The 25,355-nt window shown below is 39.4% G+C and overlaps 5 protein-coding genes and 1 non-coding gene across 7 annotated transcripts; 2 read left to right on the top strand and 4 right to left on the bottom strand.

Annotated features, from left to right (window-relative positions):
• Nucleotides 1–1,311: 1,311 nt before the first annotated feature.
• On the top strand, nt 1,312–5,914 carry LOC113699235 (heptahelical transmembrane protein 4). 2 transcript variants are annotated; one of them, XM_027219445.2, is made up of 4 exons: nt 1,312–1,739; nt 1,857–2,125; nt 2,774–3,098; nt 5,045–5,914. In XM_027219445.2, the coding sequence occupies exons 2-4, from the start codon at nt 1,860–1,862 to the stop codon at nt 5,696–5,698; spliced, it is 1,245 nt and encodes a 414-aa protein (XP_027075246.1). In that variant the 5' UTR covers nt 1,312–1,739; nt 1,857–1,859; the 3' UTR covers nt 5,699–5,914. The 2 variants fall into 2 exon arrangements, with proteins under 2 accessions (XP_027075246.1, XP_027075245.1); XM_027219444.2 differs by having other exon boundaries at nt 1,313–1,709.
• Nucleotides 5,915–6,314: 400 nt separating this feature from the next.
• On the bottom strand, nt 6,315–6,388 carry TRNAT-AGU (transfer RNA threonine (anticodon AGU)). Its single transcript has one exon. It is a non-coding gene; the product is annotated as a tRNA-Thr (tRNA).
• Nucleotides 6,389–8,741: 2,353 nt separating this feature from the next.
• Nucleotides 8,742–10,706, top strand: LOC113697834 (putative glycosyltransferase 7). The gene has a single exon (XM_027217427.2). It carries the CDS (start codon nt 9,101–9,103, stop codon nt 10,487–10,489), a length of 1,389 nt encoding a protein of 462 aa, XP_027073228.1. The 5' UTR covers nt 8,742–9,100; the 3' UTR covers nt 10,490–10,706.
• Nucleotides 10,707–14,908: 4,202 nt separating this feature from the next.
• On the bottom strand, nt 14,909–16,851 carry LOC113700095 (galactomannan galactosyltransferase 1-like). Its single transcript, XM_027220544.2, has one exon. It carries the CDS (start codon nt 16,467–16,469, stop codon nt 15,135–15,137), a length of 1,335 nt encoding a protein of 444 aa, XP_027076345.1. The 5' UTR covers nt 16,470–16,851; the 3' UTR covers nt 14,909–15,134.
• A 1,628-nt stretch (nt 16,852–18,479) lies between these two features.
• Nucleotides 18,480–20,302, bottom strand: LOC113697894 (glycosyltransferase 6-like). The gene has a single exon (XM_027217495.2). It carries the CDS (start codon nt 20,072–20,074, stop codon nt 18,731–18,733), a length of 1,344 nt encoding a protein of 447 aa, XP_027073296.1. The 5' UTR covers nt 20,075–20,302; the 3' UTR covers nt 18,480–18,730.
• A 1,978-nt stretch (nt 20,303–22,280) lies between these two features.
• Nucleotides 22,281–24,002, bottom strand: LOC113697960 (glycosyltransferase 6-like). Its single transcript, XM_027217598.2, has one exon. The coding sequence runs from the start codon at nt 23,874–23,876 to the stop codon at nt 22,467–22,469; it is 1,410 nt and encodes a 469-aa protein (XP_027073399.1). The 5' UTR covers nt 23,877–24,002; the 3' UTR covers nt 22,281–22,466.
• Between the last annotated feature and the right edge of the window lie 1,353 nt (nt 24,003–25,355).

The raw sequence follows: 25,355 nt of genomic DNA on the forward strand, positions 1-25,355 counted from the left end.
ACCCAAAGCACTCAAAATCCGCGATTAACAACGCCGTAAAGCAAGCAAATTTGCGAGCTCAAACATTCACAAATAGGAGCCATCAAATCATGTTGACCATGTCCATTGCCAACCTGGTAGTTACAACATATGTACATTTATTAACTGGCCCTTTTTTTTTTTTTTTTTTTGGCTATTGATTGATATATTCCCATCCTCCCCTGTTGAAAAAGCGTCATAATTTTCATTTTACGATATCCAAAAATATTTGTTATATTACAAAACTTAAAATACTTTTTAGTGTTTTCTTTTAATATTATCCCTTCTTGCAATCATATGTACGTTATCATTCAAATTTAAAATTTAAATTTACAATAAATAAGACTGAAAAGAAAAGTATAAACATCGCAATCAAATAATTGGGGGCGAAGGGAGTACTAAGTATAACAAACTTGCTAGTATATGCTACCACAACAAACACAACCTGAATGCCAAAAGATGATTTCAAAGCCCATAGTAGATGGTGCTTACAATGCATGATGTATTGCACCTTAAATCTTCTATATTTTGTGGGCATTCAAGACTTTCTCTGTCTTCGTCTAATAAATATTTCATTGCATCTCTTCATCAGTGAGTGAGCAGGCGTTAATTATTTAGCTAAACAAAAGGGAATGAGAAAAGTGGTTAATTATGTAAGTTAGATGTTCATTCAATTGTGCTTCTTAAATCTCAAGCACCACCAAACTAATACTGATAACAGCATGGGTTACTCCAAATACAACTTTACAAGGAACAAGTAGTAGCAGGTACTATAAATCACAGTCTCAAAGCGCTTTAAAGAATTATTAATAATTTTACATATTGCGATGCGGTAGATCTTTAAAGATACCATCATCATCGTCATGTCAAAAATTGAGGTCTCGCAATGTATCATACAGCCTTCCTTTTATTGCTTTTATCCCGAGAAGCTAAAATATGAATTTCGTGTCACTTTTTTGTTATATGTATATATAAACAGAAATGCGTTTTATTTTATTCTGGGGTTTTTTTTTAACAAAATACTAAGTTCACCGAAGAATGCTTTAGTACCATCATATTCCTCAAGTCAGGAGTGGGTGGGCAGGAGGTAGCTTATTGTTGAGATGCTACAATCTATAGTTAGCTGTCCAAACCAAATTAGGGATCAATGAATCGACAAAGATAATTCGTTGGCGAAAGGACCCACCAAAAATATAAAAATTTAAAAAAAAAAAAATGGAGCCGTCAACTTTTGCGAGCTTCCCGATATCCGAAGCAAGATTTCGGTAATTTTGGCATATAACACATTAATAGGCGTTCCAAATCCGCAACCTTAAGAATACAACGAAATCATCTCAGCATCTCCATGAAGAATCTCTCCACTTGCCCCTCTATTCCATTTTTCTTGCTTTCTTGATGGCTTGATATTTATTCCATTGTCACCATCGCATTTTGTCGCCCGTCTTCGCCCTCCAACTTCCGTATTGCTCCTGATTTATATCAGCTCAGCGGTTTAATCTTTTCTCCTACCTCCCAACCATTCATTTAGGCTTTTAAACATTGGATTTGACCCCTTTGTAATTGTAATTCTCGCCCCCAAAGTATTCTTTCTCTGGGCAATTTATCCAGTATAAGTACACACTTGTATGCACATCTCAACCTGAATTAGGATCCTGCTCGGCCTTCTTTCTGAATTGATTCTTCAATTTGAGGTGCGTCTTTCATTTATTTATTAAATCCAGGTAAGAAAACAAAAACAAAAAAGACAGTTTTTTTCCCATCAGATCAACTTTATTTCCATCAGATCAAGCGGAATTTTTAGTTTCTTGATCAATCCTAAATGGTGGTTGGTTGAGCAGAAAATGGGCAAGGATCAAAGGGATTTTGCAGAGACAAAAGTTGGGGGAGGATCACGTGACAACGATCAAAGGGTTTACAATTGTTCAAAGGAAGGGAAAGGGAAGAGATTGTGGAAGAAGGTGAAGTACCAGCTGGTAGAGTACCACTCGTTGCCTGGCTATTTAAAGGACAATGAGTACATTCTTGGTCATTACCGGTCTGGATGGCCTCTCAAGCATATACTGCTCAGCATTTTTACCATTCATAATGAGACCCTCAATGTCTGGACGTGAGTATTCTATGCCATTCCACCTACACAACGTTTACTTCCTTTGCTTTATCAACTAATCCAAATGTTTGTTTTGCTCGGTTAGGTTAATTATTGTTCCCTAAATTTTCTGATTTTGCGTGTCTTTGCACAAACAAACAGCTATGTTAACTGGTAGCTAATTGACAAGAAATAGCCAACACTTTAGTAGCATGCATTAGAATCTTGATGAGTGTGGAGTTCCTCCCGAATTCCCAATTACTACTACTTTGCATGTTCAAATGAACCTCCAGAACTACTATTTTGCTATTTGGAGTAGGCGTCAAGTCCTTTCTGATGTCCTCAATAGATTACATTTTCTGTCTTGCCATCAAGAATTCGCGGTATTGTAACCGCATACTATGTGGATTACCAATGTGACGAAGGCAAAGGAAGCCTTAGATTAACATTGGCTAGGGTGGCTAAAACTGAATCAATTTAAGTTTTATTACAACAGCGTTAATGGAACAAATATTGAAGGTTGAATATAACTATTGCTCCTGTTACCCCCACTGCTTTTACATTAGGGCCCTTTCCTTTTTCGCCATCATCACTTGGCGCAAATAATAGATAGGAGCTCCAGTTTTAAGTAAAGCTTCTCACAGAGGCATGAACTGGTGTTTGTTGCAGGCACTTGATAGGTTTCTTTCTCTTCCTTTCCCTCACCATTTATACAGCAATGAAGGTCCCAAGCGTTGTGGAACTTCCTACTTTACAACATCTCCCTGATGTTTTGAAGAAAGCTGATCTTCAGAAATTGCAAGAAGAATTTTTGACTTGCCTTCCTTCCTTGCCACACATGCCTGATTTGCAAAAATTTCGAGACGAGTTGAAGACCTCATTGCTTTCCATGGATTTGTTATCATCCCCATCTACTTGGCATATTGTAGAGCTCCTCACCAATTGTTTGCCTGAGCGATTCTTGCATAGCAATCATACTGATGCCTGCGTTCTGGTACTGATTATTCCTTGGCTCTTAATTACAGCAAGGAATCCACTTTGTAAATCAGAGCATGATTTTGTGTTTTTTGAATTCTCTCCTGTCTCCTCATTATAGTCTTCCTTAAAAGCAGGAAACTTTCGCAGTCAAATTTTCACCCTGAAGAAATGTGCATTCTAAGAATCTGGCGTAGGTAGTAGCTGTTACACTGAGTAAAATAAGATGTGGCTATCCATGTCATCTTTCTGATAGAGTCCTTAAGGTTTTTGGTTTAATAACTTTGTCTGTGAGGCCTCAAAATTTCAAAATATTTTTCACCTTGTAAGTTTCTTAGTTCTCTTTGATCAGTCCACACTGGCACTTATTTTACTCTTCCATCCTGTTTGGTTTACTATTTGATCTGTTCATGTAAATCCACTAAATTCTTTTGTGCTCTTATTGAAAAATTAACCCGTGTGGAATATACATGAATCTGAACGTAAGCTACCTGGATCTGTGAAACTGACCCATTTATTAGCTTATCTGTCCTTGCTTTCGCTGTAAATTAGTTTGCAGATTCTGATTCTGTAATATGCTCTATATGATATGTTACCTTTTTCATTTGCCTCAGTAGGCATGTGATGTGCTCTGTATGGCATATGATCTTAGTCAAATGTATCTGTATCCAAGATAGTTGAAAATTCTTCACACATCAGGTAATTAGGGTCTGCTTAAAGCTTGCTGCAGATTGGCTTACTAGGTATCTGTACAGGATTTTATTCGGGATATTAATTTTTTATTCATCCGAATTTCAAAACATACATTCACTTCAGAATTGTCACCAGCAAACTGTGTTTTATTAACTGTTTTGGTAATTCAGCCTAAATTTCTCCTCCATCTTATTTTCCTTGGCTTTAGAAATCATCAGAGATGAGTTTACACCAACTTCATTACCTCTGTTGAATTGTTTAGTAGGTTGAATTATGAACTTCTGATGTGGTTTTACAATTTGATAGTCTTTAAGTGCACGTGATGTCTCAATCATAAGTTCAGGATCTTTTTGTCATGGTGTCATGTTTAGAGTCCTTCATCCTGAAGGCTTAAAGTTCACAATTTCGGTGCTTTGCAATGCCTAATTTTTGAATTATCTACTGATATAGGAGATGATTTTTTTTAACACTTGTTATGTTGTAACTGCTCATTATGGGGTTGTGGAGTGGTATCCACCCTGGTTTTAGAAAATTTCACCAGAAACGATGATGTTACCTCTTCTTTGATTTCTGCTTGTCGGTCATATGACTGTATATATTATTTTGCTTCAGTTTAGATAATAACCTGAAAATTTGCTGGATTAATTTTCTTTTTGGAATTTTGAATTTTAGGTTCGTAGACCTATCAAGCAGAGGTCTTGTATATAGAGAATATTTGGAACACAAATTCTTCATTCTTAGCCATAATTATGTATTGCAAGTAATTTTGTTTCTTTGTCTAAATTTTGGTGTTTTGATGCAAAAATGATTTCATTTTCATTGTGCATCTGTAAATGCTCTTGATTCCCTACTTCTGCGAGAAAGATTTCATTTAGAGCAAGTGTATTGAGTCCCTAATTCTGTATTTTTCTGTTACTTCTTTCTGATTCTGTGGAACAGAATTTTTTATTGATGATTTACATGCTTCTGATGATCTAGGCTTCCCCTCTTCTGAATCAATGATCTCTTTCTAGTTAAATTGTTTTCTCGTTGAACTTTGTTGGCAAGAATTTCATGTGCAGCATTAAGATGAGCATTCTTTGGCATTTCTCATGCTGTGTTTGCAACTTGAACTTGTACAGGAGATGCAACGGACCAAACTAATCTCATGTGAAACTTTCTGCATCTATGAGAAACTAAACGCATGAATTTGGAAATGTTCTTTTGTATCTTGTTCTGTTTCTTACCTTGGATAATTGCTGCTAACATCTTCTCCAACATGACTCGGTGCAGCGTGGCATGAAGGAAGATGTGGCTAACATGATAGCACCGTTGCTGGTGAGACCGATTACCCGCTGGCCATTCTTTGCTTTCATGGGTGGTGCTATGTTTTGCTTGCTGGCAAGCAGCACCTGCCATTTGCTCTCATGCCACTCAGAGCGTTTATCATACATCATGCTCAGGCTTGATTATGCCGGGATTGCTGCTCTAATCTCGACCTCCTTCTATCCTCCTGTTTACTATTCCTTCATGTGCTATCCATTCTTTTGCAACTTGTATCTGGGATTCATTACTATTCTGGGAATTGGTACCATATTGGTTTCCCTTCTACCAGTATTCCAAACTCCAGAATATCGTACTATGCGGGCATCCCTCTTCTTTGTGATGGGGTTGTCAGGTGCAGCGCCAATTCTGCATAAGCTAATTCTATTTTGGAACCAGCCTGAGGCACTTCATACAACTGGGTATGAACTTCTAATGGGAGCTTTTTATGGTATTGGAGCACTGGTCTACGCCATGAGAGTTCCTGAAAGATGGATGCCTGGAAAGTTCGATATTGCTGGGCACAGTCACCAACTCTTCCATGTGCTTGTAGTTGCAGGGGCTTATACCCATTACCGTGCAGGGCTAGTTTATCTAAGGTGGCGGGACCTGCAGGGTTGCTGAACTTCTTGTGATTAAATGGCTATCTGTTGATGTTGTACTAGGATTTTAAAAATTATTCTGGACTAGTTTTGGGTGTCTTAGAGTCAAAGTGTATAAGGTGGAGGTAAAAGTCTGCTGCCCAGTATGTCTGTAGATCTGTACCTTTCGTTTTTGTTGTTGCAGTGAATAACTAAAAAGTATCAACTTGGAGTAATATTCAACTTTAGATTTTGTTCCCGTGTGGATCTGGGTTTTATCTGGGGAGGACAAAAGGGTACGCGACACAAGAGCAGTTTGTTCTGTTATGCTATTAGATTAAACTCAAAAATGCTTTTCAATCGAATGATATCAGGATAATGCAACGGAAATTGACGTCCAAAACTATCTGCTGAAGTTTCTTTAGTTGTTACTCATTGACCTTTCAGTTCTGAGCAACGAACCCAAAAGAAGCAGGAATTTGGTTTTTCTCACCGTGATGCGTTCAAAGTTCCAGTAACAGAACCTAAATTGAAGACCATGCAAAACTGAAAGCTTGAAAAAAGGGAAACCAAAGTCATCAAATGCCGAAGATGGCAAGAGACATTTACGGGCAATCGCCACAAACTGTGGAATGGACAAAACGAGAATCGTCATTATTTGCTCTCGTTGAGAGTCGAACTCAAGACCTCCCGCTTACTAAACGGGTGCTCTAACCAACTGAGCTACGAGAGCACGTTTGGTCAGTGATGCCCTCATTCCTATTACTTTCTGAATAATTGCACGCCTAACCTCACAGAATCTCATCACATGACTGCAGTGCCAATGTATTCCCGGGAAAAGGGCCCAGTATGATTGGGGTTGGGTACGGTTCCATCTGATTGTTGTTGTATTTTGTGCCGTACTTAGATTACAATTGCATTGCGTTATTTTACTCAAAGTAAAGGCAATGTATATGAATGAAATACTTGACATATATTCAGTAGAATATTATAATATATTTGTATAAAAAAAAAAGCTTGAACATGTACAACAACCGGATGGAATGCACAAAACATAATTGCATTGAGTTCTTATCCGAACTCCTAAAGCGAACCGTAATGAACCAATCTTTACAATGTTTATGACCTTCGTTAGGATTATGATCTTTATTGCCTACCTCATAAGGAAGTATAGCCCACTAAGGGAGCGTTTGATAAAATTAAAGTTTGAAATTTAAAATTTGAATCTATTAAATTATTAAATTGTTAAATATTAAATATAATATATTTGAATACTTATTACATTCAATGGTAAGTAGATAGTTTATCACTTATTTTGGTGACAAATTTTGCTTAGAACTGTAATCGAATCGAGCTGCTTGCAAGTAGTTTGGCCAAAAATTTGACTCGGACTCGAGTTGACCAAATTTGAGTTGAGTTCGAGCATTCAGATGCAATGTTTGAAGGTTCGTCAAGTCTTATCTAGTTTTTTAATTTTAATTCTTTAATATATTATTATTATGAAATTACCTTTATACCAAAAAAAAAGTGATTGAATTTACGAAATATTTCAAGTTGTCGAAATTTTTTAAAGGGCAATAATGTATTTTCACTTAAAAATTATAAAAATAAAATAAAATTTTTTTACTCAAACTTGATAAAGCTCGCATTAACTCGAACCAATGCAAGTCGAGCTCAAGTTCTATGAACAATCATCAAGCTCGAGTTCCAGTTTCAATAATACTATTCGCTTGGGCTACAGCTCGAGTATGGCGATGCTCTGCCCTCAAAGACTGACTAACGTTTGTTGATGGAGATTTCTTTCCTTTTCAGTTCTCAGGACAGTAGCCTTCTCAAATTCCAGACGCATGACACTGAGATACGCAGTAAATCCCGAGAATTGACGTTAATAAAAAAGCAATAAATAAGGAAGCCTCCGCTGATCCTCAACCAAAATGTCGGTGCAATTTCCACGTGTCAGAATCAAGAGATGCACCCTCATGATCCACATTCCATACCAGTCCACAGACGTAAGTGGAACCGACGGACCCCAATTAAAATTTAGGGATAATTTTAGAAACCTTCCCTGAGGTTTCTAACAATAACACTAGCCTCCCTTAAATTTTATAAAATTATGCAAACCTCCCATGAGATTAAGATTTTCATAATAAATTACTCCAATTAGAAAAGGTAATATTAAAAAATATTTTAAGAAGAGAAATAAAATTTTGATTTCATAAATATCCCTTATGCATGCATATAACTTGTACTAGTAAAAAAATAAAAATAATTAATATTTAGAAATAATTAATACACGCATTTTAGCATTTAAAAAGTTTATATTTAATAAAATTAGATAACATAAAAAAGTAACAAAACTAGACTAATGATCACAAGATTCAACAAAATAGACTAGTTATCATTTTTGACGTGATATATATTATGATTCTTGTGATTTTGAACAGAAAAAATTTTCAAAATTTGTCTTTCTTTTTCCTCCATCCTCCTTTATTAATATCTATCGATTAAGTAATTAGAACATTAATTAATTATTAGTAACCAATTAACAAAAATAGCTGTTGAAAATTTTTTTAATGATGAATGATGACTTGTATTTAGAAAATAACATTAATTGATATACCTAATGAAGGAAGGAGGAAAAAGAAAGACAAAATTTGAAAGTTTTTTTTATTCAAAATCATAGCATACATTATTTAAAAAAAATGACTAGTCCATTTTATTAATTCTTATGATCATTAGTGTAATTTTGCTATGTATTTGTATTATTTAATTTATTAAATGTAAATTTTTTGAGTAGTGAAATATATGTATTAATTGTTTCTAACTTTTAATTATTTTTATTTTTTTACTAATACAACTTATATATATATATACATAAGGGATATTTATGAAACCAAAATTTCATCTTTCTTCTTAAAAGTACTTTTTTTAATATTACCTTTTCTAATTGGACTAATTTGTTATCAAAACCTTAACATCAGGGGAGGTATATATAATTTTGTAAATTTCAAGGGAGGCTAGTGATATTGTCAGCAACCTCCCTGAGGTTTCTGAAATTATCCCTAAAATTTAAAAGCCCCACCCGCTCTCAACAATAATCACCACTGTCCATCAAAACAAACGAAACATCGGCAGCAGCAGAGCAAACTCAGCTCTAAACTGCTAAAGCAATGCAGTTGTAGTTGCAGTAGCAAGGAAGGATTGCGATCATCACCATCCAATACACAAAAGCCACGCCCACGCAATCCAATGCTGAGCAGCTTTGCTTTTACTTTCCCAGACTCGGCCAAATTACTCTTCGGCGTCCATTCAGTCAAGCGGCGAACCACCTCTAGCTGACGCACTCAATTTCCCAGATGGCCATAAACTCTCACTAACGGACGAACCTCACCTCCTCCACCTAGGTGGCAAAACCAGGCGCAGGCGCTTTCGTAGCGCCCTTAAAATGCTATCTCCAGACCAGTCACACCTTCAGACAGCAGCCACCATGCCTAAGCACAACAGCCTCCTCCGCACCAAAACCTCGTCGTTTTTCTCCAGCTGCTTTCTTTACGCCGCCGGAACTTCCGCTTCCTTTTTGTTAGCCTGGGCCTTCTGGTCCTTCTTCAGTAGCCCCGCCCCATCTGCGAATCCCTCTTTCTCGAGGGGCCTAGCTTCCGAGGCTGCCCTCAGCTGCCCCGCCGGGAAAGCGGGTCACAACCGGAGCTACGATCCGCCCGACCCGACTTTCTATGACGACCCGGAATTGAGCTACACCATTGAGAAGACCATCAAGAACTGGGATGAGAAGAGGCGGGAGTGGCTCGAGAAGCATCCCTCGTTCGCCGCCGGAGCAGCTGACAGGATTTTAATGGTCACGGGTTCTCAGGCGACGCCCTGCAAGAACCCGATCGGGGATCACTTGCTGTTGAGGTTCTTCAAGAATAAGGCGGACTACTGCAGGATCCACGGCTACGATATCTTCTACAACACCGTGCTGCTGCAGCCGAAGATGTTCTCGTTTTGGGCAAAAATGCCTGCCGTGAAAGCGGTCATGTTGGCCCATCCGGAGGCGGAGTGGATCTGGTGGGTAGATTCAGACGCAGCCTTCACCGACATGGACTTCACGCTGCCGCTGGATCGCTACAAGGCCCATAATTTAGTGGTCCACGGCTGGCCTCACTTGATTCACAGGGAGAAGAGCTGGACGGGGCTGAACGCGGGAGTGTTTCTGATGCGCAACTGTCAGTGGTCAATGGATTTCATGGAAGAATGGGCGAGCATGGGGCCTCAAGCCCCGGAGTACGACAAATGGGGCGTGATTCAGCGGACGACGTTCAAGGACAAGACGTTTCCGGAGTCAGACGATCAGACGGGGTTGGCTTATCTGATCCTGAAAGAGAGAGAGAAATGGGGGAACAAAATTTACATGGAGGATGAATATTATTTTGAGGGGTACTGGATGGAAATCGTGGGGACGCTGGAGAACATCACCGACGCGTACACGGGGATCGAGAAGCGGGAGAGGAGGTTGAGGAGGAGGCATGCAGAGAGAGTGGGGGAGAGTTATGGTAAGGTGTGGGAGGAGCACCTTAAGGACGCTGGGTATGGGAGGGGGAGTTGGAGGAGACCGTTCATGACTCACTTCACGGGGTGTCAGCCTTGTAGCGGGGACCACAACCAGATGTACTCTGGACAGTCTTGCTGGGATGCGATGCAAATTGCTCTGAATTTTGCAGATAATCAGGTGCTTAGGAGATATGGGTTCGTGCACCGGGATCTATTGGATACGTCCACCGTCTTGCCTCTGCCGTTCGATTACCCGGCATCGGACCTTGTTGAAGGCGCTTCCTAGACATATTTTATTCTAACCAACAGTTTCCTAGTTTTGTACCATCACCGGAGGCTTTACGAGTAGTATCATTTTTTTTTTATTTCTGAAACGATTAGTATCATATAGAAAGAAGGTATATCAGATTTATGAAACTATACTACTGTTGCTTTAGTAGTATCATTTTGACGGTTATGGGCTCTTAGTAGTGAGTGATTGCATATATATATTTCGTTTTTCATTTTTTGGGCACCCTGGAGATGTATTTTCTCTGTTGTAAGTTAAAGTTGGGGGTCTTATAAAGTGTTAATGCATGTACTATATATGCTGTACTTGTTTTTTTTTTTCAAAAAAAAAATTTCTTTTTTGTTGGGGGTTTATCGGGCACGTTCCAGTAGTATAAAAGTTAACATTTGCTTTAGTGATGATGTTTTATGTCCCCTGAACCAAATGAATCTGATTCTCCTCCCACTTATTGCTGGTAGGTGTTTGCGCTTTTCTATTATTCCGATCAAGTGGCTGTAGTTAAGTGGAACGGAGATAGCAGTATTTGGTTAGTGAGTTTTGACGAAGCTAGCTCAACGTCGAATGAACGAATGAATGAATGGGATGGGTCGCAGCAGCTCTTTTTATGCCGGAATTTGATCTCATTCTCGCTGTTGTGTTGTTGTCACCCACGCTTGTAACATACTGGAAAAAGCCTTCACAAAACCATCATTCTGCTGCTATGCGCCAGCGCTACTTTGAGCAATGAAATTCTCCTATTTAATAGTTGCACGACGCGTGCGACTCAGGATGAAAGGTGTGGATTTACTTTCCCATTTTCGAATTTCTTTGCCGTTGTGCTTTCTCGAACCCCAATCTACGACATAGATGCTGTAACAAGTACTGCAACTTTGGCACGAAAAAATCAACCCAATGTAATCTAAAGGTTCGGAGCGTTAGAATTTGTTTGGGTATTTTTTACACGTACATCACATCATAAAAAATGTTATAATAATTATTTTAAAAAATACTCTATTCTAATTACTCGTTAGAATCTGAGCCATCTACTTATCTTTTTCGGTTTTTCCCTCCTCCTTGATCATTTGTCATGAGTGTCAAAAATTAATTATTAGAAATTCAAAATTTGTGGTAATAGGAGTCCAAGTCGATTTCACAGGAAATAGTTGAAACTTTCGATTTTCTTTGTTAAAATAGTAAATAGTAAATTGGAATAAGTAAAACTATCGCCAGAACTAAAACAACAATAATAAAAATAGAAGATAAAAATAATAAATAATGAGTCAAACCAAGGACACGAAGATCTTTATTCTGATTTTTCATTAACTCCTAAAGATCCAATATTTAATCAACTATATGGCATTGGTTGCCCCGGATGTCGGTAATAAAGAATTCAACAATCAGAATAACACATTCAAATTGTATTATTGTTATTATTAGATATTCCAGGTATTGATGCAATTTCAATTACTCTAATAACAGCCAATGTTTTGAAAATCGTACCAGATCGATCGGTTCGATCGGTTGAACCGCGAATCGGCCATGGCATCGGTCCCGGTTCTATGCCTTGTTTGACTTTGTCTGAAAATCGGTCAAACCTTGAAAACCGCCGAACCGGGGGTTGAAACGGTGGTTTTCGGTTTTCAACTTTCTCTCTTTTTTTTTTTTTTTTTTGTTGCAAAATGCAACTATCAATATTCGAACTCAAGACCTTTATAATAGAAGACCAATGTATTAACCGTTGCACCATCACATCTTATTATTTTTTTTTGAGAACTTATTTATATAAAACAAACACTCATATTTCTTTTTTCTATTTTTTTTTACAAAATTTCACCCTCTCACGACTCTTTCTTTTTATTTTTCAACTCTCTCTCTCTCTATCCTCTTTCCTTTTGTCACTCTCTTTTTAATCAAACCTTTTTATTTTTAATTTATTGATGTTTTCTTCCATCTTTTAATTTTATTTTTGTCCATTAAATTGAAAAAAGTAAAAAAAAAATTAATTTTCTTTAACCCAAATTATTTAATGCCACAACCACTCACTTTTATCTCATTTTTTTATTTTTTATCAAGTTTACATTTCTACTTTCGAATCTCTCGCTTCCTTCGAACTCCAAACTTTCTTTTTTTAAATTGCAATCTCTAAATTTCAAAACATAAATTAAAATTTAAGTTCACAATATCTAAATTCTCATAGACGTGAATTTTGTATAATTTCAAAATACTGTGATATTTTTGGGTTGGATTTAGATATAATTGAAATTGAGATGAAATTTATTTGTTTTAACTTATAATTTAAAAAATTTATTTTTTAAAATCCAAGTTATTAAAAAATAGTAAACTTTTCATCATATAAAGTATTAAATTAGTCCATTACATGTCTTATTTCGTGCATATATATATTTATTAAATTATTTTTAAAAAAATTCATTGAACCGGGGTTGAACCGGTCCGACCGGTTGAATCTCGACCCTTTCACTTCACCGGTTCAATTAACGGTCCGGTTTTTAAAACATTGATAACAGCATTAAGAACCAATAATCAGTCAAAGATGACAATGACCCGCGACGCACGTAGTTATTTAATTAACATCATGATTTTTCTTAAGAGTTCACAAAAAAGGACAACCAATTGCTAGTTTTATTTGTCATGTAGAAATACCAATACAAGACAATTACGTATTAAAATTAGTATTTTGGCACGAAGAATACATGTAGAGAGAATAATTGACCACTTACTCTACCATACATGCATCAATATAGAATAAAATCAAGAAATCACAGATAGTAAATTATATATTAAAAGGATCAAACCCGATTTCATAACCGTGAAATTGGAATTGCAAATGAATTGAACCGATAGCGAGTGGCTTGAGTTCGAGTTCAAATTGATCAAATCAAATTCGAACCCGAACTCGAGCTGATCAAGTCAAATTCGGTCTCGAATTTGAATTCAAAAATACTAAATTTGTTAACTTGAGAACCAACTTGAATTCGATTATATATTTTTTTAATTTTATTAGTTAAATTACATATGTATCCCTAATATTTTATTAATTTATATATTTTTAAATAATAAAAATGGTTAATTTTTTTTAAAAACTCAAGTTCGACTCGAATTTGAATCGAACTCGAGCTCGAGTTCAATATTCATAAAATTATGTTGAGACTCGACTCGATTAGACCAAAATTCAACTCGTTTAACTCGTTTACACCCCCAATTGGAATAAATACTTCAATCCTTGATTGGAATAGAGAACTAGTTAAATATTACCTTTAAAACAGAAACAGAGTTGTTCATAGTCAAACTCTAGTCCGACTTATTATAATCTATACTTCTAAAAATGTAGACTATGGAAAAATAACGGCTACAGGCCGTTCTTCTTGTTCGGCCCCCTAGAATCGACCAAAGCCTCCTATTTATAGTGTTAGGAAGTAAGATTTTTGAATTGTAATTGGATAAGTACGTTAAAACTAAGAAAACACACATCCAGACAATGTCGGGTCTTAAGTTGGGTTACAGGACGGACGCCCAGCATCGTTTAACTTATCAATTTGAATGAAATCAAGTTCAACTTTGAACGGGCCATGTGTTTGGCCCCCATTATAGCGCGCCCATTAGTGGCCGTGTTCGTGAATTTAGCATTTTCCTTTCAAATTGAATTCCTTGTGTATCATTTTCATTCCAAACGCTTTTTAATCAATCCAATCATAAACCATACCTTAAATAGTACTTTAAAAGATAAAATATGCACAAAATCATAGTAATAGAAGGATATAAAAACATAACGGTTAGGATTCATCACTCCTCTGGTTCGTGGGGAGGCGACTGCATGGTTCCTTTCTATTGACTTTGATGCCCTAAAACTATCCGTTTATTAAAAGCATCATTTCGAACATGTTCTTTTTTTTTCCCTTAGGGGGGATTTTTGAAAATGTTACGTTTTTTTTCAAGAAGACAGGACTTCCCCCCGGTACCAATTCACAACAAACAAAAGATTACGCAGATTAAACATTTGATTCAAGAACTTTTCGAGCATATTTGATTATTGTGCATTTCCACCATTTTGTCAATCAACTTTTCGAGCGGATTAATTTTTGTGTCCCAACCAATCAACGCTACTCAAAGCCGAAGGACTTGGGATAGAAGTGCACCAATACGCCTCTGGTTAAGAGCAAACCTCCATCAGAAGTCTGAATAATACCAAGAGAGAAACTGCTATTTGCCCTGCTTAACATTGACATACTCTACTCTAGATCCTCCGCCCAAACCCCCCAAAAAAAAAGTGTCATCTTTTTTCTTCCCTATGAGATGAGATGGTTATTAACAGTTGAAAGGAGGAAAGTTCTGGTTCACAGATTCTACATCGTAATTGGGGAACTGTGCAAAACGAACAGCACAAAACAAAAGTACTAGTCTAAGACCCTGCTAATAGTGTGCAAACAACCAAATTAATTCTCTTTTTATATTGACAAAAAAAGCAATGGTAAAAGCTCTTGAACTTGAAATTCACTCGATTGAGGAACTTGGTGAAGCCTCCGTGAGAATCGTTTGCTTTTGTTCTCTCACTTCACCATTTTGACGGATAGATACAAAAGAAAGCAAGACAAAACTGTACAAAACACAGACACAACCACCCTTTACTTACCTCCTCCACTTAACTCTACACCAATTCTTCCTTCTCGTCGGCCGGAAAATCAAAGGGTACTGGAAAAACCGACGACCCATTCCCTAAATCCGGGTGCATAAAACCATACCTCCGGAGAACCTGATTATCGGCAAAATTCAGAGCCTTCTCCATCGCAACCCAGCAGGCGTTCCCCTTGTACGCCGGGTCACGTTTCCCGGTACACGGCTGACATCCGGTAAAATGAGTAATAAACGGCCGTCTCCACCCACTATTTCCAAAACCACCCGCATCTCTCAGGTACTTCTCCCACACCCCATCCAAGCTCTCACTCACCACTTCCGCAACTCTCCTCCTCAGCACCGGCACCTTTGCCTCTGTATCCAAATACTTCTTAATTATGTCATTTAACCTCCCCACAATTTCGACCCAATAGCCATGCAAGTAATACTGATTTTCCAGATAAATCATGTCTCCCCATTTCTTCTTTTCCCTCAATAGTAAATAAACTAGAGACGATTGCTCATCAGCTCCTGGAATAACCTTATCCGAAAGGGTGGACATTACCGTTTCGCTCCAATACTTGTAATCGGGGCTCCGCGGGCTCATGCTCGCCCAAACATCCAAGAACTCCAAGGACCATTCACAATTTCTCATCAGAAAACTCCCGGTGTTTACGGCTACCCAGCTCTTCTTCTCGTAAACCAAGTTGGGCCAGCCGGGTACCACGAGATTGTGCTCCTTGTACCTCTGTAACGGAATTTTGAAGTCCATGTCGGTGATGATGGCATCCGAGTCCATCCACCAGATCCACTCGGCTTCCGGGTGGGCCACCATGGAAGCTCGAATTACAGCTACTTTAGCCCAGACGTTGCACAATTTCGGATCAAAACAAGCATTACTGTAGAAGATATCGTAGCCGTGGATTCTGCAGTAGTCGGCTTTGTTCTTGAAACCTCTGAGGAGTAGATGATCGCCGATGGGGCTCTTGCAGGGTGAGGGCTGTGATCCTGTGAGGAGGAGTATGCGGTCTTGGATGTTGTCGGCAAACGAGGGGTGAAGTTTCAGCCATGATTTTCTCTTGTCGTCCCAGTTATCGATGGGCTTGTCTAGGGTGTAACAGAGTTCCGGGTCGTCGTAAAACGTGGGTTCTGGCGGGTCGTGGGTTCGGTTGAGGGATTGGGGTTGGGAAGTGCAGTGGTCGGTGGTGGTGTTTGAAAAAATGGTGGAGACGGATAAGTTTGTCCAAGCAGTTTCAGTGAAGGACCAGAGAGCATAAAAGAGTAGAATGGCGACTAATACAGCGAGGATGAAGGACCTGCAATCTCTGAAAAATGTCGGCGCTTTGGTGTGAACCTTGATTCTGGTCATAGCTGCTGCGTATGGATACGGAGTAGAAATGTGGAATTAGTCTGGAGATTCGGAGAAGTGAGTGGAGACGGGAGAGTGGAGAGGGCTTTAGGATTTCATTTTAGCAGCAACTTTTTTGCAGTTAGTCGGACTGCGCAGGGCTTTTGGCCATCCGCCATCTGCCAAGAGAGGATGGGACAAAGGGCCCTCTCCACAAATTAAAAAAAAAAAAAAATCTTTAAATGCATGGAACTGAACTGCTGTTGGCCTTGGAGGAGGAGTATCTCGTACAAAATTTGTTTGTAGTTCGTATACGCCCTCTTTCCCCACTACTCCTGGGAAAGCTTTTTAATTCGCAATATCTATTCTTGGTTGCGTAATAAAAACAAATTAATGACCGTAGAACTATTTGGTAACCCATCTTTTTTATTGCATTCAGATTTTTTTTGGGTTTATTTTTTCAATGTATAGCCAGCCCGGTAGGTATAAAAGGCCTTTACATTTGGATGGACACAAAGCTACCCATAATAAACAGGAAGCCACTATTAATTGTTTAGCTTAATTAAAGTTCTAAATCCTTCCATACTTCTTGTATGGATCCCCAACACTCTTGTCCTTTTCGTCCAAATCTTGTTGTTTTAGGTAAATCAAAATAACTCCTCTGCACACGGGATCATCAGCGTCACTTTTGCGGTGAGTGACAATTCAGTGCTACTTCTATATTTATGTCAAGTGTCTTATTTATTTAATTTGTCATATGTTGTTTATTTAAATTTCTTCTACTATCACATGATTAGTGGGATTGACACTGGATTTAACATCGAATAATGACACAGAGGATCCCAACTGCTCCTCCTGATCACCCTTTTACAATTTAAACTTAAACTTCTTTTTGAAAGCAATTTTAACTTCCAAGTTATGACACTAAAATAGGACCGTATCATCTCCCATAACTTTGCTCTCATATTTTTTTCAGTTTGTTTATAACTATATAAAGGGAGTAAAGGAGGACTCTGTCCTAAGTGTAAGATAAGTTCTGCTGAAAAAACGACTGGCAATTGTAAGACTTGAGTCTTTAATCAGTAGCAAATGATTAAGATAGGAAAAATACGTCTTTAATTGGTCATACACCAGCCAATAGCCTCTTAGACAGTTGGTACTACCAAGACTTTAGTTTTGATGCACACCATATACTAGTCACTTAGTTGTGATTGTCACTTTGCTTCCTGTAACGATACTCCGTCTGCTAGACTTTTTTTTTTTTTTTTTTAAGATTAAATTAAAGTAAATTATACAAATGTTATCGTTACAATTAAAAAAAAAAATTGGTCATACACCAAAACGAGTAGTACTTTGATCCTGGAGCAAGTGTAGATTAATTTGCCCGAACGAATTTAAAGGTCATGACATGCTGATTTTTCACCCCGAAAACCAAAATCTCATGGAAGAAACGAAAAGCATATCAAGCGGCTATAATTGCAGCAACATATATGATGCCGATATTCCATCTCTATGGACCAGCACCAGCTGTTGCAGCAGCGATTGCTGCAAGTCTTCCGAGGTCCAATAACTCCATCTGCATTGGGCTCATCTTCAGTTTCACATGATCTTATTGTACGAACGTTAGCACAGTTTTGTCACATCATTGTGAATATTAGACATTTAGACCCCGCCAATCAAATGCCGATGTCTCCAGCCACGGAGAGAAATTTAACGACGACGGAAGTTTGATACTACCAAGCAATTGCCGGAGGTTAAATATTTTTGGCTGCCAAAAAGAAATTGTTTTATCTTATCTTACCAGAAATAGATGAAGAAAATATAATTGTACAGCACTTCCTCCTGTAAAATAAAAAGAAGTGCAATAATAATCCGCCTTTGATTGAGGAGACAACATTCAAAATTGAAATCATTGTCCGCTGGATGACTGGCTGAGTCAAAAGTAATCTTCCGCATATAATGGCGTGGCCTTTCTTGCTTGTCCACTTTTTCTTAAGCGAGAAAATAATTGAAAGCCATACACTTTAGTAGTATTAGAAAGCACACTCAATCAATTCGATTTTGTTGACCAACAGGAAAAAGCATCAACAAATTTCGTGGCAACAAATATAAGTATCTTGAAATTCACTCAATTACTGAGTAATTTACCACGACAAGCTTGTGAAAACATTTTTGCTCTCTCAATTTCACTGTCATTTTTTTTTTTGAGATACTGAATTTTCAGAGCCCAAGTCCGGCTGGCTGCTATAATCTATAAACAGCACTAAAACGGAGGGATTTATTCACCTGTTATATTCTTCACCGGATTTCTTTCTTTGCAGCACTTCCGATGGAAAATCAAAGGCTAGGGGTAAAACGTAAGAGCCACGGCTTATATCCCTGTGCACAAAACCCAAGTTACGAAGGACCTGATTATCAGCATAATTCAGAGTCCTCTCCATTGCATCCCAGCAGGTATTTCCAACGTAGGAGGGGTCATGGTTTCCGCTGCAGGGCTGGCATCCCGTGAAATGCGTAATAAACGGCCGTTTACCCTCGCTAGCGGTATTATTTTCCAAGTACTTCTCCCACACCCCACCAACGCTCTCGCTCACCACCTCCGCCCTTCTCCTCCTTAGCAAGGGCAAATTCTTCTCTGCGTCAGCCTCCGTCCTCGTAAATTTATCAAGCTTTCCAACTACGCCTACCCAATAAGAGCTCAAGTCGTACTGATTCTCTAAATAAATCTTATCCCCCAATTTCTTCTTTTCTGTCAACAGCAAATAAACCAAAGACGACTGCTCATCTGCTCCCGGGAACATCTTATCCGAAAGCGTAGACATTAAAGTTTCACTCCAGAACTTGTAATCAGGGCTTCGGGGGCTCATGCGAGCCCAGACATCCAAAAAATCCAAAGACCACTGACAATTTCTCGTGAAGAAACTCCCGGTATTTAGAGAAACCCAACTCTTCTTCTCGTAAACCATGTCGGGCCATCCGGGAACAACCAGATTATGCTGCTTGTACCTCTGTAACGGAACTTTAAAGTACATGTCAGTAAAGACAGCATCGGAGTCCATCCACCAGATCCACTCCGCTTCCGGGTGGGCCACCATGGCAGCCCGAATTAAAGCTACCTTAGCCCAAACGTTGCACAGCTTGGGGTCTAAACATGCGGTGTTGTAAAAGATATCGTAGCCGTGGATTCTGGAATAATCAGCCTTGTTCTTGAAACACCTCAGGAGTAGATGATCCCCGATGGGATTCTTGCATGGCGAAGGCTGAGACCCCGTCACGATGAGAATACGTGTGTCGGCACCCGCGGCGAACGAGGGATGAAGGTTTAGCCAGGACTTTCTCTTCTTGTCCCAGTCTTTGATGGTTTTGCCTAGCGTGTAAGTTAGCTCGGGTTCGTCGTAAAAAGTGGCTTGTTTAGGGTCGTGGGTTCGATTTACGGCTGGTGGTTCGCCGTTACAGGTATCAGCACCGGTAGTTGAAATCCTATTTTGGAAACTGGGCAAAGTTTCTGTCAAGGAACATATGACAAAGACGAGTACCATGGAGACAAATACAGCGAGGAAGTACGACCTGCTGCTATCTCTGGAAATATATGATGATTGTTTGGTCTGAGCTTTAGCTCTAGACATCGCTGGCCGGCTTTACTGTTGCTTCTTGTTTTTTTGCCAAAGAGAGAGTAGCGTGAAACTTTTTTTTTTCCTTGAAAGCAGAGAGTAGCGTGTAAATATATAGTAGGAAGACTTGAATGTAGAGAGTGAGTAGCGTCTTGAGTGAGCGGTGGGAGTGGGAGGCTTCTAAATGCCGAGTCCCTGGGCAGTATAATATATGGCAGCTGACTTCAAAGAAAGTTTTCACAGCTTGGTAGATGGAGCTTTGCGATTGGTTTACATTTGTTGCTAAAAATAATCTAATTAAAATGTGTCGTTAATATTTCAATATTAACTTTTAATTAAGCGAGCAATAGTAAACTTTTTTTAAAGAAAGTTCATCTTTTTGTTTTGTCGGGGCTAGCTGTAGGTTTATGAGATCTGCGCCTGCCAATGGGCGGATAGAGAATCAATTTTTACCATCAAAATTCGCGAGATAGACAGGGCCGAGGACAAACTAATGCATTATGCGAACCTTATTACATAATGATCATGTGCTGCCAATAATGATAGTAGTAAATCTGATGCCAAAATAGTTACTCCAATCCATCGATCCAACATGTCAACCCTACCTGAGGCTTTCTTCTCCCAGACCTCAGTTGTCCCCTCGAAAATGAGACCTTATTCACTGGTAGAGGCAGCAGCAACAACAAAGGTTGTTATTTAGAGGCAACAACAAAGGTTGTTATTTAGATGACCTGATACAACTTCTGATGAAACCGTACACTTGGGAAAAAAAAAAAAAGAAGAAGTCACGGAAGAACGTAAAATTAAGTATTATTATTAAATGTGGTGAGGGGATATGAATTTTGAAGATTCGAGTAAAACGCCAATCTCTCATCATTGAAGACAGACAAGACTTCAAAAGTAAAAATTGGAAACACACACACTAACCAATTATTAATGATTAATTGGAGGGACAAATGGTAATTTGAAGAACCATATGTGTCTTTCCACGTACCAGGGAATTTTGGTGAGGAGGATATGGCCACCCACCCCTCCGGTCCCCTTTTCTGCTCTGCCTGTTAAGGTATTTTGTCGTGTCGCTCGTCTGTGTGATAGTTGAACGTTGATAGATTCACAACTCACAAAGGGATGTTATTGTCAGTGTTCCCTACGGCAACGCCCCCAGTTAGTTGAGTTGCCGTCTGTGGTCTGTCTTTCGTTCAATCACATGCTATTTCTCTCGTGCAAGAAAAAAAAAAAACACCAACAAAGGCAAAATCAAAGAGTTAATAACCGACCCACAACTGTAGTGTAGAGACATTTGCATCTGCAGGATGGATTCAGTTCACCGCAAGCATGAGTCCTTCCCTAGCTTTCTTTCTCTGCAAGCAACAAATGTGGGTGCAGATTCTTCATATACAGTACAGAAAGAAAATATTGAGTGACTGATTAATCATTTGGAGCTCAATCTGATGATTTCTCAAATTACTACACGCTTTATATATTCATGTTCATATCAAAAGATCGATGTGATCGCTTTGTAAGGGTCGGGGCCACAACAGCACACAGCCCCAGCAGCAGGGATAGAGCGTGAAATAGGAGCATTACGCTTTAGTCATCCGCATTCATTGACGAAACGAAATACCCTAGCCAATCAAAGGAGACAACATATAGTCATGCATGAGTCATTTTTGACCCAAAAAAAAAAAAAAGTATATCTATATGATTCATGAAAAAAGGGCTGGGGCTTAAATGAAAAAAAAAAAAATACTTTAAAGAACGTGTACAAAGGAAACATTGCGCCTCTGATTAAGGAGATGATAGCGAGAGTCGGATTGGTCATATAGAGCAAAATCCAAAACTGGTGATACCTTTGCACTTTGTCGAAAGATATTTTTAACCAAATCACACAGTAGACGCTTTCAATTTGGACCCAGGTAAAGGAAGAGTCGTATCCGACGCCCACACGACACAATTTTTCCAAGGATCCAACCTTTGCCAAACAGGCCCTATATTATTTAGACAGGAAACTGGGACGCCGACATATTTTTGCTTTGGAAGTCTTGGGTATTATTAAAAAGATTAAAAAAAAAAGAGAGAGAGAGAGAGAGAGTTTGAAAGTGAGCTGCAGCAGGCATGTTATACGAATCCCATTCATCGGCTGTGCTAGTGCTGTGCTGTGCCTCTTTTGTATTTTAAAAAAGAAAAATTAATAAGATAAGACAGCAATTCGGGCAAGAAATGCATCAACAGAAAGTTCTAATTATTTGCTCAAATAATAATTCGGACTCCAGTTTTGTCTTAGCTAACATGATGGCAACTTGAACCGTGCTGTGGCAACAACACAAAATCCATCATACTACTACTTGGCATAGCGTAGCGTTCAGAGTGAGTCTGGAATGACCGGTGAATTTTTACAGCGTTGACCTCACGCTAGAGAATCCTCAGATGCCTCTGCTCCCGGAAAATCAAAAGCCAACGGTGACACTGAGCCGTTCCGCAAATCCGGGTGCACGAACCCAAAATTACGAAGCACCTGATTATCCGCAAAATTCAGAGCCCTCTCCATCCCCACCCAGCAGTCCTTCCCCACGTAGGATGGATTGTGGTCCCCGCTGCACGGCTGACACCCCGTGAAGTGCGTTATGAACGGCCGCCTCCACCCGCCTTTTCTGTCGCCCGCGTCTTCCAGATGCTCCTCCCACAGCTTCCCGTACCTCTCCCCCACCGCCTCCGCGTGTCTCCTCCTCAGCTTCACCTCCTGTCTCTCAATCTTCTCGTACCTTCCGGTAATATTGTCAATTCTCCCCACCACCGCAGCCCAGTAACCATGCAACGAGTATTCATTCTCCACGTACATCATATCGCCCCATTTCCTTTTTTCCTTCAACAGCAAGTAAACCAGGGCCGACTGATCATCCGACTCTGGGAACATCTTGTCCTTGAACGTCGACCTCAGCGTTTGACCCCACCGTGCATACTCTGGGCTTTGCGGGCCCATCCTGGCCCAAACGTCGAGGAATTCCATGGACCATTGACAGTTTCTGATGAGAAAAATCCCTGCATTCACGGCAACCCAGCTCTTCTTCTCGTAAATCAGGTTGGGCCAGCCATGAACGACGAAATTATGGTGTTTGTACCTCCTCAGTGGCACCTTGAAATCCATGTCGGTGAAGATCGCATCAGAGTCCATCCACCAGATCCATTCAGCCTCGGGATGGGCCAGCATTGAGGCCCGGATCAACGGTATCTTGGCCCAATAAGACTTCATCTTGGGATTCAGGTATGCATTGTTGTAGAAGACGTCGCAGCCATGGATTCTGCAGTAGTCGACTTTATTCTTGAAGCACCTGAGGAGTAAATGGTCCCCGGAGGGGCTCTTACACGGCGAAGGCTGGGATCCAGTGAGGAGTAGCATACGGTTCTGGACGCCGGCGGCGAAAGTGGGATGGAGTTTCAGCCATTCTTTTCTCTTCTCGTCCCAGTTCTTAACGGGATTGCCGTCTACGGTGTAACTGATATCAGGGTCGTCATAAAACGTTGTTTCTTGAGGGTCGTCCGCTCGGTTAAAGAACTGGCCCGGACTACCTGAGCAGTCTGAAGAGAATAAGGTCGGAAAGTTGGAGAAAGGTCCTGTGAAAGACCAAATAACACAAACAAGTAATACAGTGATTGCTGCTGCAATGAACACGGATTTATCTCTAGACAAGGATGGCGGTCTGCTATGAAGTTTGGCTTTGGACATGGCTACCACTTTCTCCTTTCTCAAGGGGAGAGTCTGAGTATCCTCCTTCCTACTGCCGCTGCCTGACTGTTTATGGTATAGAGTGTGGAGCATAGACCATACGCGTACTCCTGGGCGTGGGCGTGTTTAATCGCAAGAGGGAGGAGTGTATTTATCAGTTTTGACTAATATATTTATCTTTAAGCTGGAAGCATTTCATTGGCCATGGTAGATAGTACTCCCCCCCCCCCCCCCCCCCAAAAAAAAATCACGGTCTGGTGATACCGCAGCGGCAGCACCTACGCACCTATAAATATATAAACGATCAAATTGGAAAATTAGCATAACTTTAATATGTCATTGGTCCCTAATTTTCTTTTTTAATTTTTCCGTTACGTCCTCTCATCCTCTCTCTCTCTCTCTTTTAAAATAATAAAAAAAAAATTATTTTTTGGTGGAGGAAGATACCAAATTTGTGATTGGAAGGAAACGGGAAAGTCTACTATGTAGCACAGCAGTACAGAGTCCAATTTGATAAGATTAGATTTGCTTTGTGACTATGCTATTAATTGATTAAGAGCAGCTGTTGAGAAAAGCTTGGGACACAGCACCCGTCGAAGCCTCCGGTTCGAACGGGGTCGGACGTCTAATCAAATCAAATGGGGAGGTGTTTAAATATATTTCCGAACCTTTCACGTGCGAAGAATTCTTTGGCCAGATAGATATTTAATGTATTTGGAGAAGTTTCGATTTGTATTTGTTCCAGATTGTGAAGTTCCGGTCGATCGTCCTAGGCGGCTTCTCCATTTGTTTAACTAGTCAACAACTTCCAGTAGGCAAAGTACAGTGCTTTTCTATTTTATTGATATATAAGAGTATTCGTATTGTTCAACCCCTCAGCGATTACCGGATCTGATCCGATCCGAAGAAATTCAGCAGCGAGTTTTTGGTCAATGACAAATGGACGTGCTACCACTCAATCCGGGGGGAGGTCGTTGTTTAAAACAATCGGCAAAATAGGAGAATAAAATTGACCTTTTACCAAAAATCTAGCGCCATTTAGAAGTTCGCTCCCCAGAGAAGAATGAACGGAAGAAGAGCTCTGTGGATATGCATTTTTTTTTCAAAAAAAAAATAAAATAAAAATGGCCAGAATACCTATTCTAATTACTAGCAATACCCAATAATAATAATATAATAATAAGAATAGTAGCAGTGAGTAGCGGTAGTTATTAAAGACATTACTAACAAAGTAGCGCATTAGTCATTAGACAATTGTTGCAGCCATAGTTTGTGTTGGCTCTTCAGTCAACTAATTAATTGCAAGTAGTGATGGATTTTACCTCGACCAAATGGGTGTGGACCTATATAGGGCAGATTTAAGGAACCATGAGTTGATGATAGTGGTGAATTTACCAGTCATTTCAACAACACGCGTGTCGTCCCAACATTACCCAACGAGGAGTGGACAATAAGCTACGCTTTTTTTTTTTTTTTTTAATTTTAAAAGTTCTAAGCTTTAATACAGACAATCGATCTTTAATCTTGTCCAACCAAAGCAAGGGGTTCGGTTCCCTAGCTGGCCCGATAAAC

Source organism: Coffea arabica, chromosome 7c (assembly GCF_036785885.1).
Source record: "Coffea arabica cultivar ET-39 chromosome 7c, Coffea Arabica ET-39 HiFi, whole genome shotgun sequence".
NCBI lineage: Eukaryota > Viridiplantae > Streptophyta > Magnoliopsida > Gentianales > Rubiaceae > Coffea > Coffea arabica.

Bases quoted from the DNA above. Each gene is read 5' to 3' on its own strand.
- LOC113699235 (XM_027219445.2), top strand. From the start codon at position 1,860: ATGGGCAAGGATCAAAGGGATTTTGCAGAGACAAAAGTTGGGGGAGGA. The intron at 2,126-2,773 runs GTGAGTATTCTA...TGTTTGTTGCAG, and splicing joins GAGACCCTCAATGTCTGGAC to GCACTTGATAGGTTTCTTTC. The intron at 3,099-5,044 runs GTACTGATTATT...GACTCGGTGCAG, and splicing joins ATACTGATGCCTGCGTTCTG to CGTGGCATGAAGGAAGATGT.
- LOC113700095 (XM_027220544.2), bottom strand. From the start codon at position 16,469: ATGACCAGAATCAAGGTTCACACCAAAGCGCCGACATTTTTCAGAGAT.
- LOC113697834 (XM_027217427.2), top strand. From the start codon at position 9,101: ATGCTATCTCCAGACCAGTCACACCTTCAGACAGCAGCCACCATGCCT.
- LOC113697894 (XM_027217495.2), bottom strand. From the start codon at position 20,074: ATGTCTAGAGCTAAAGCTCAGACCAAACAATCATCATATATTTCCAGA.
- LOC113697960 (XM_027217598.2), bottom strand. From the start codon at position 23,876: ATGCTCCACACTCTATACCATAAACAGTCAGGCAGCGGCAGTAGGAAG.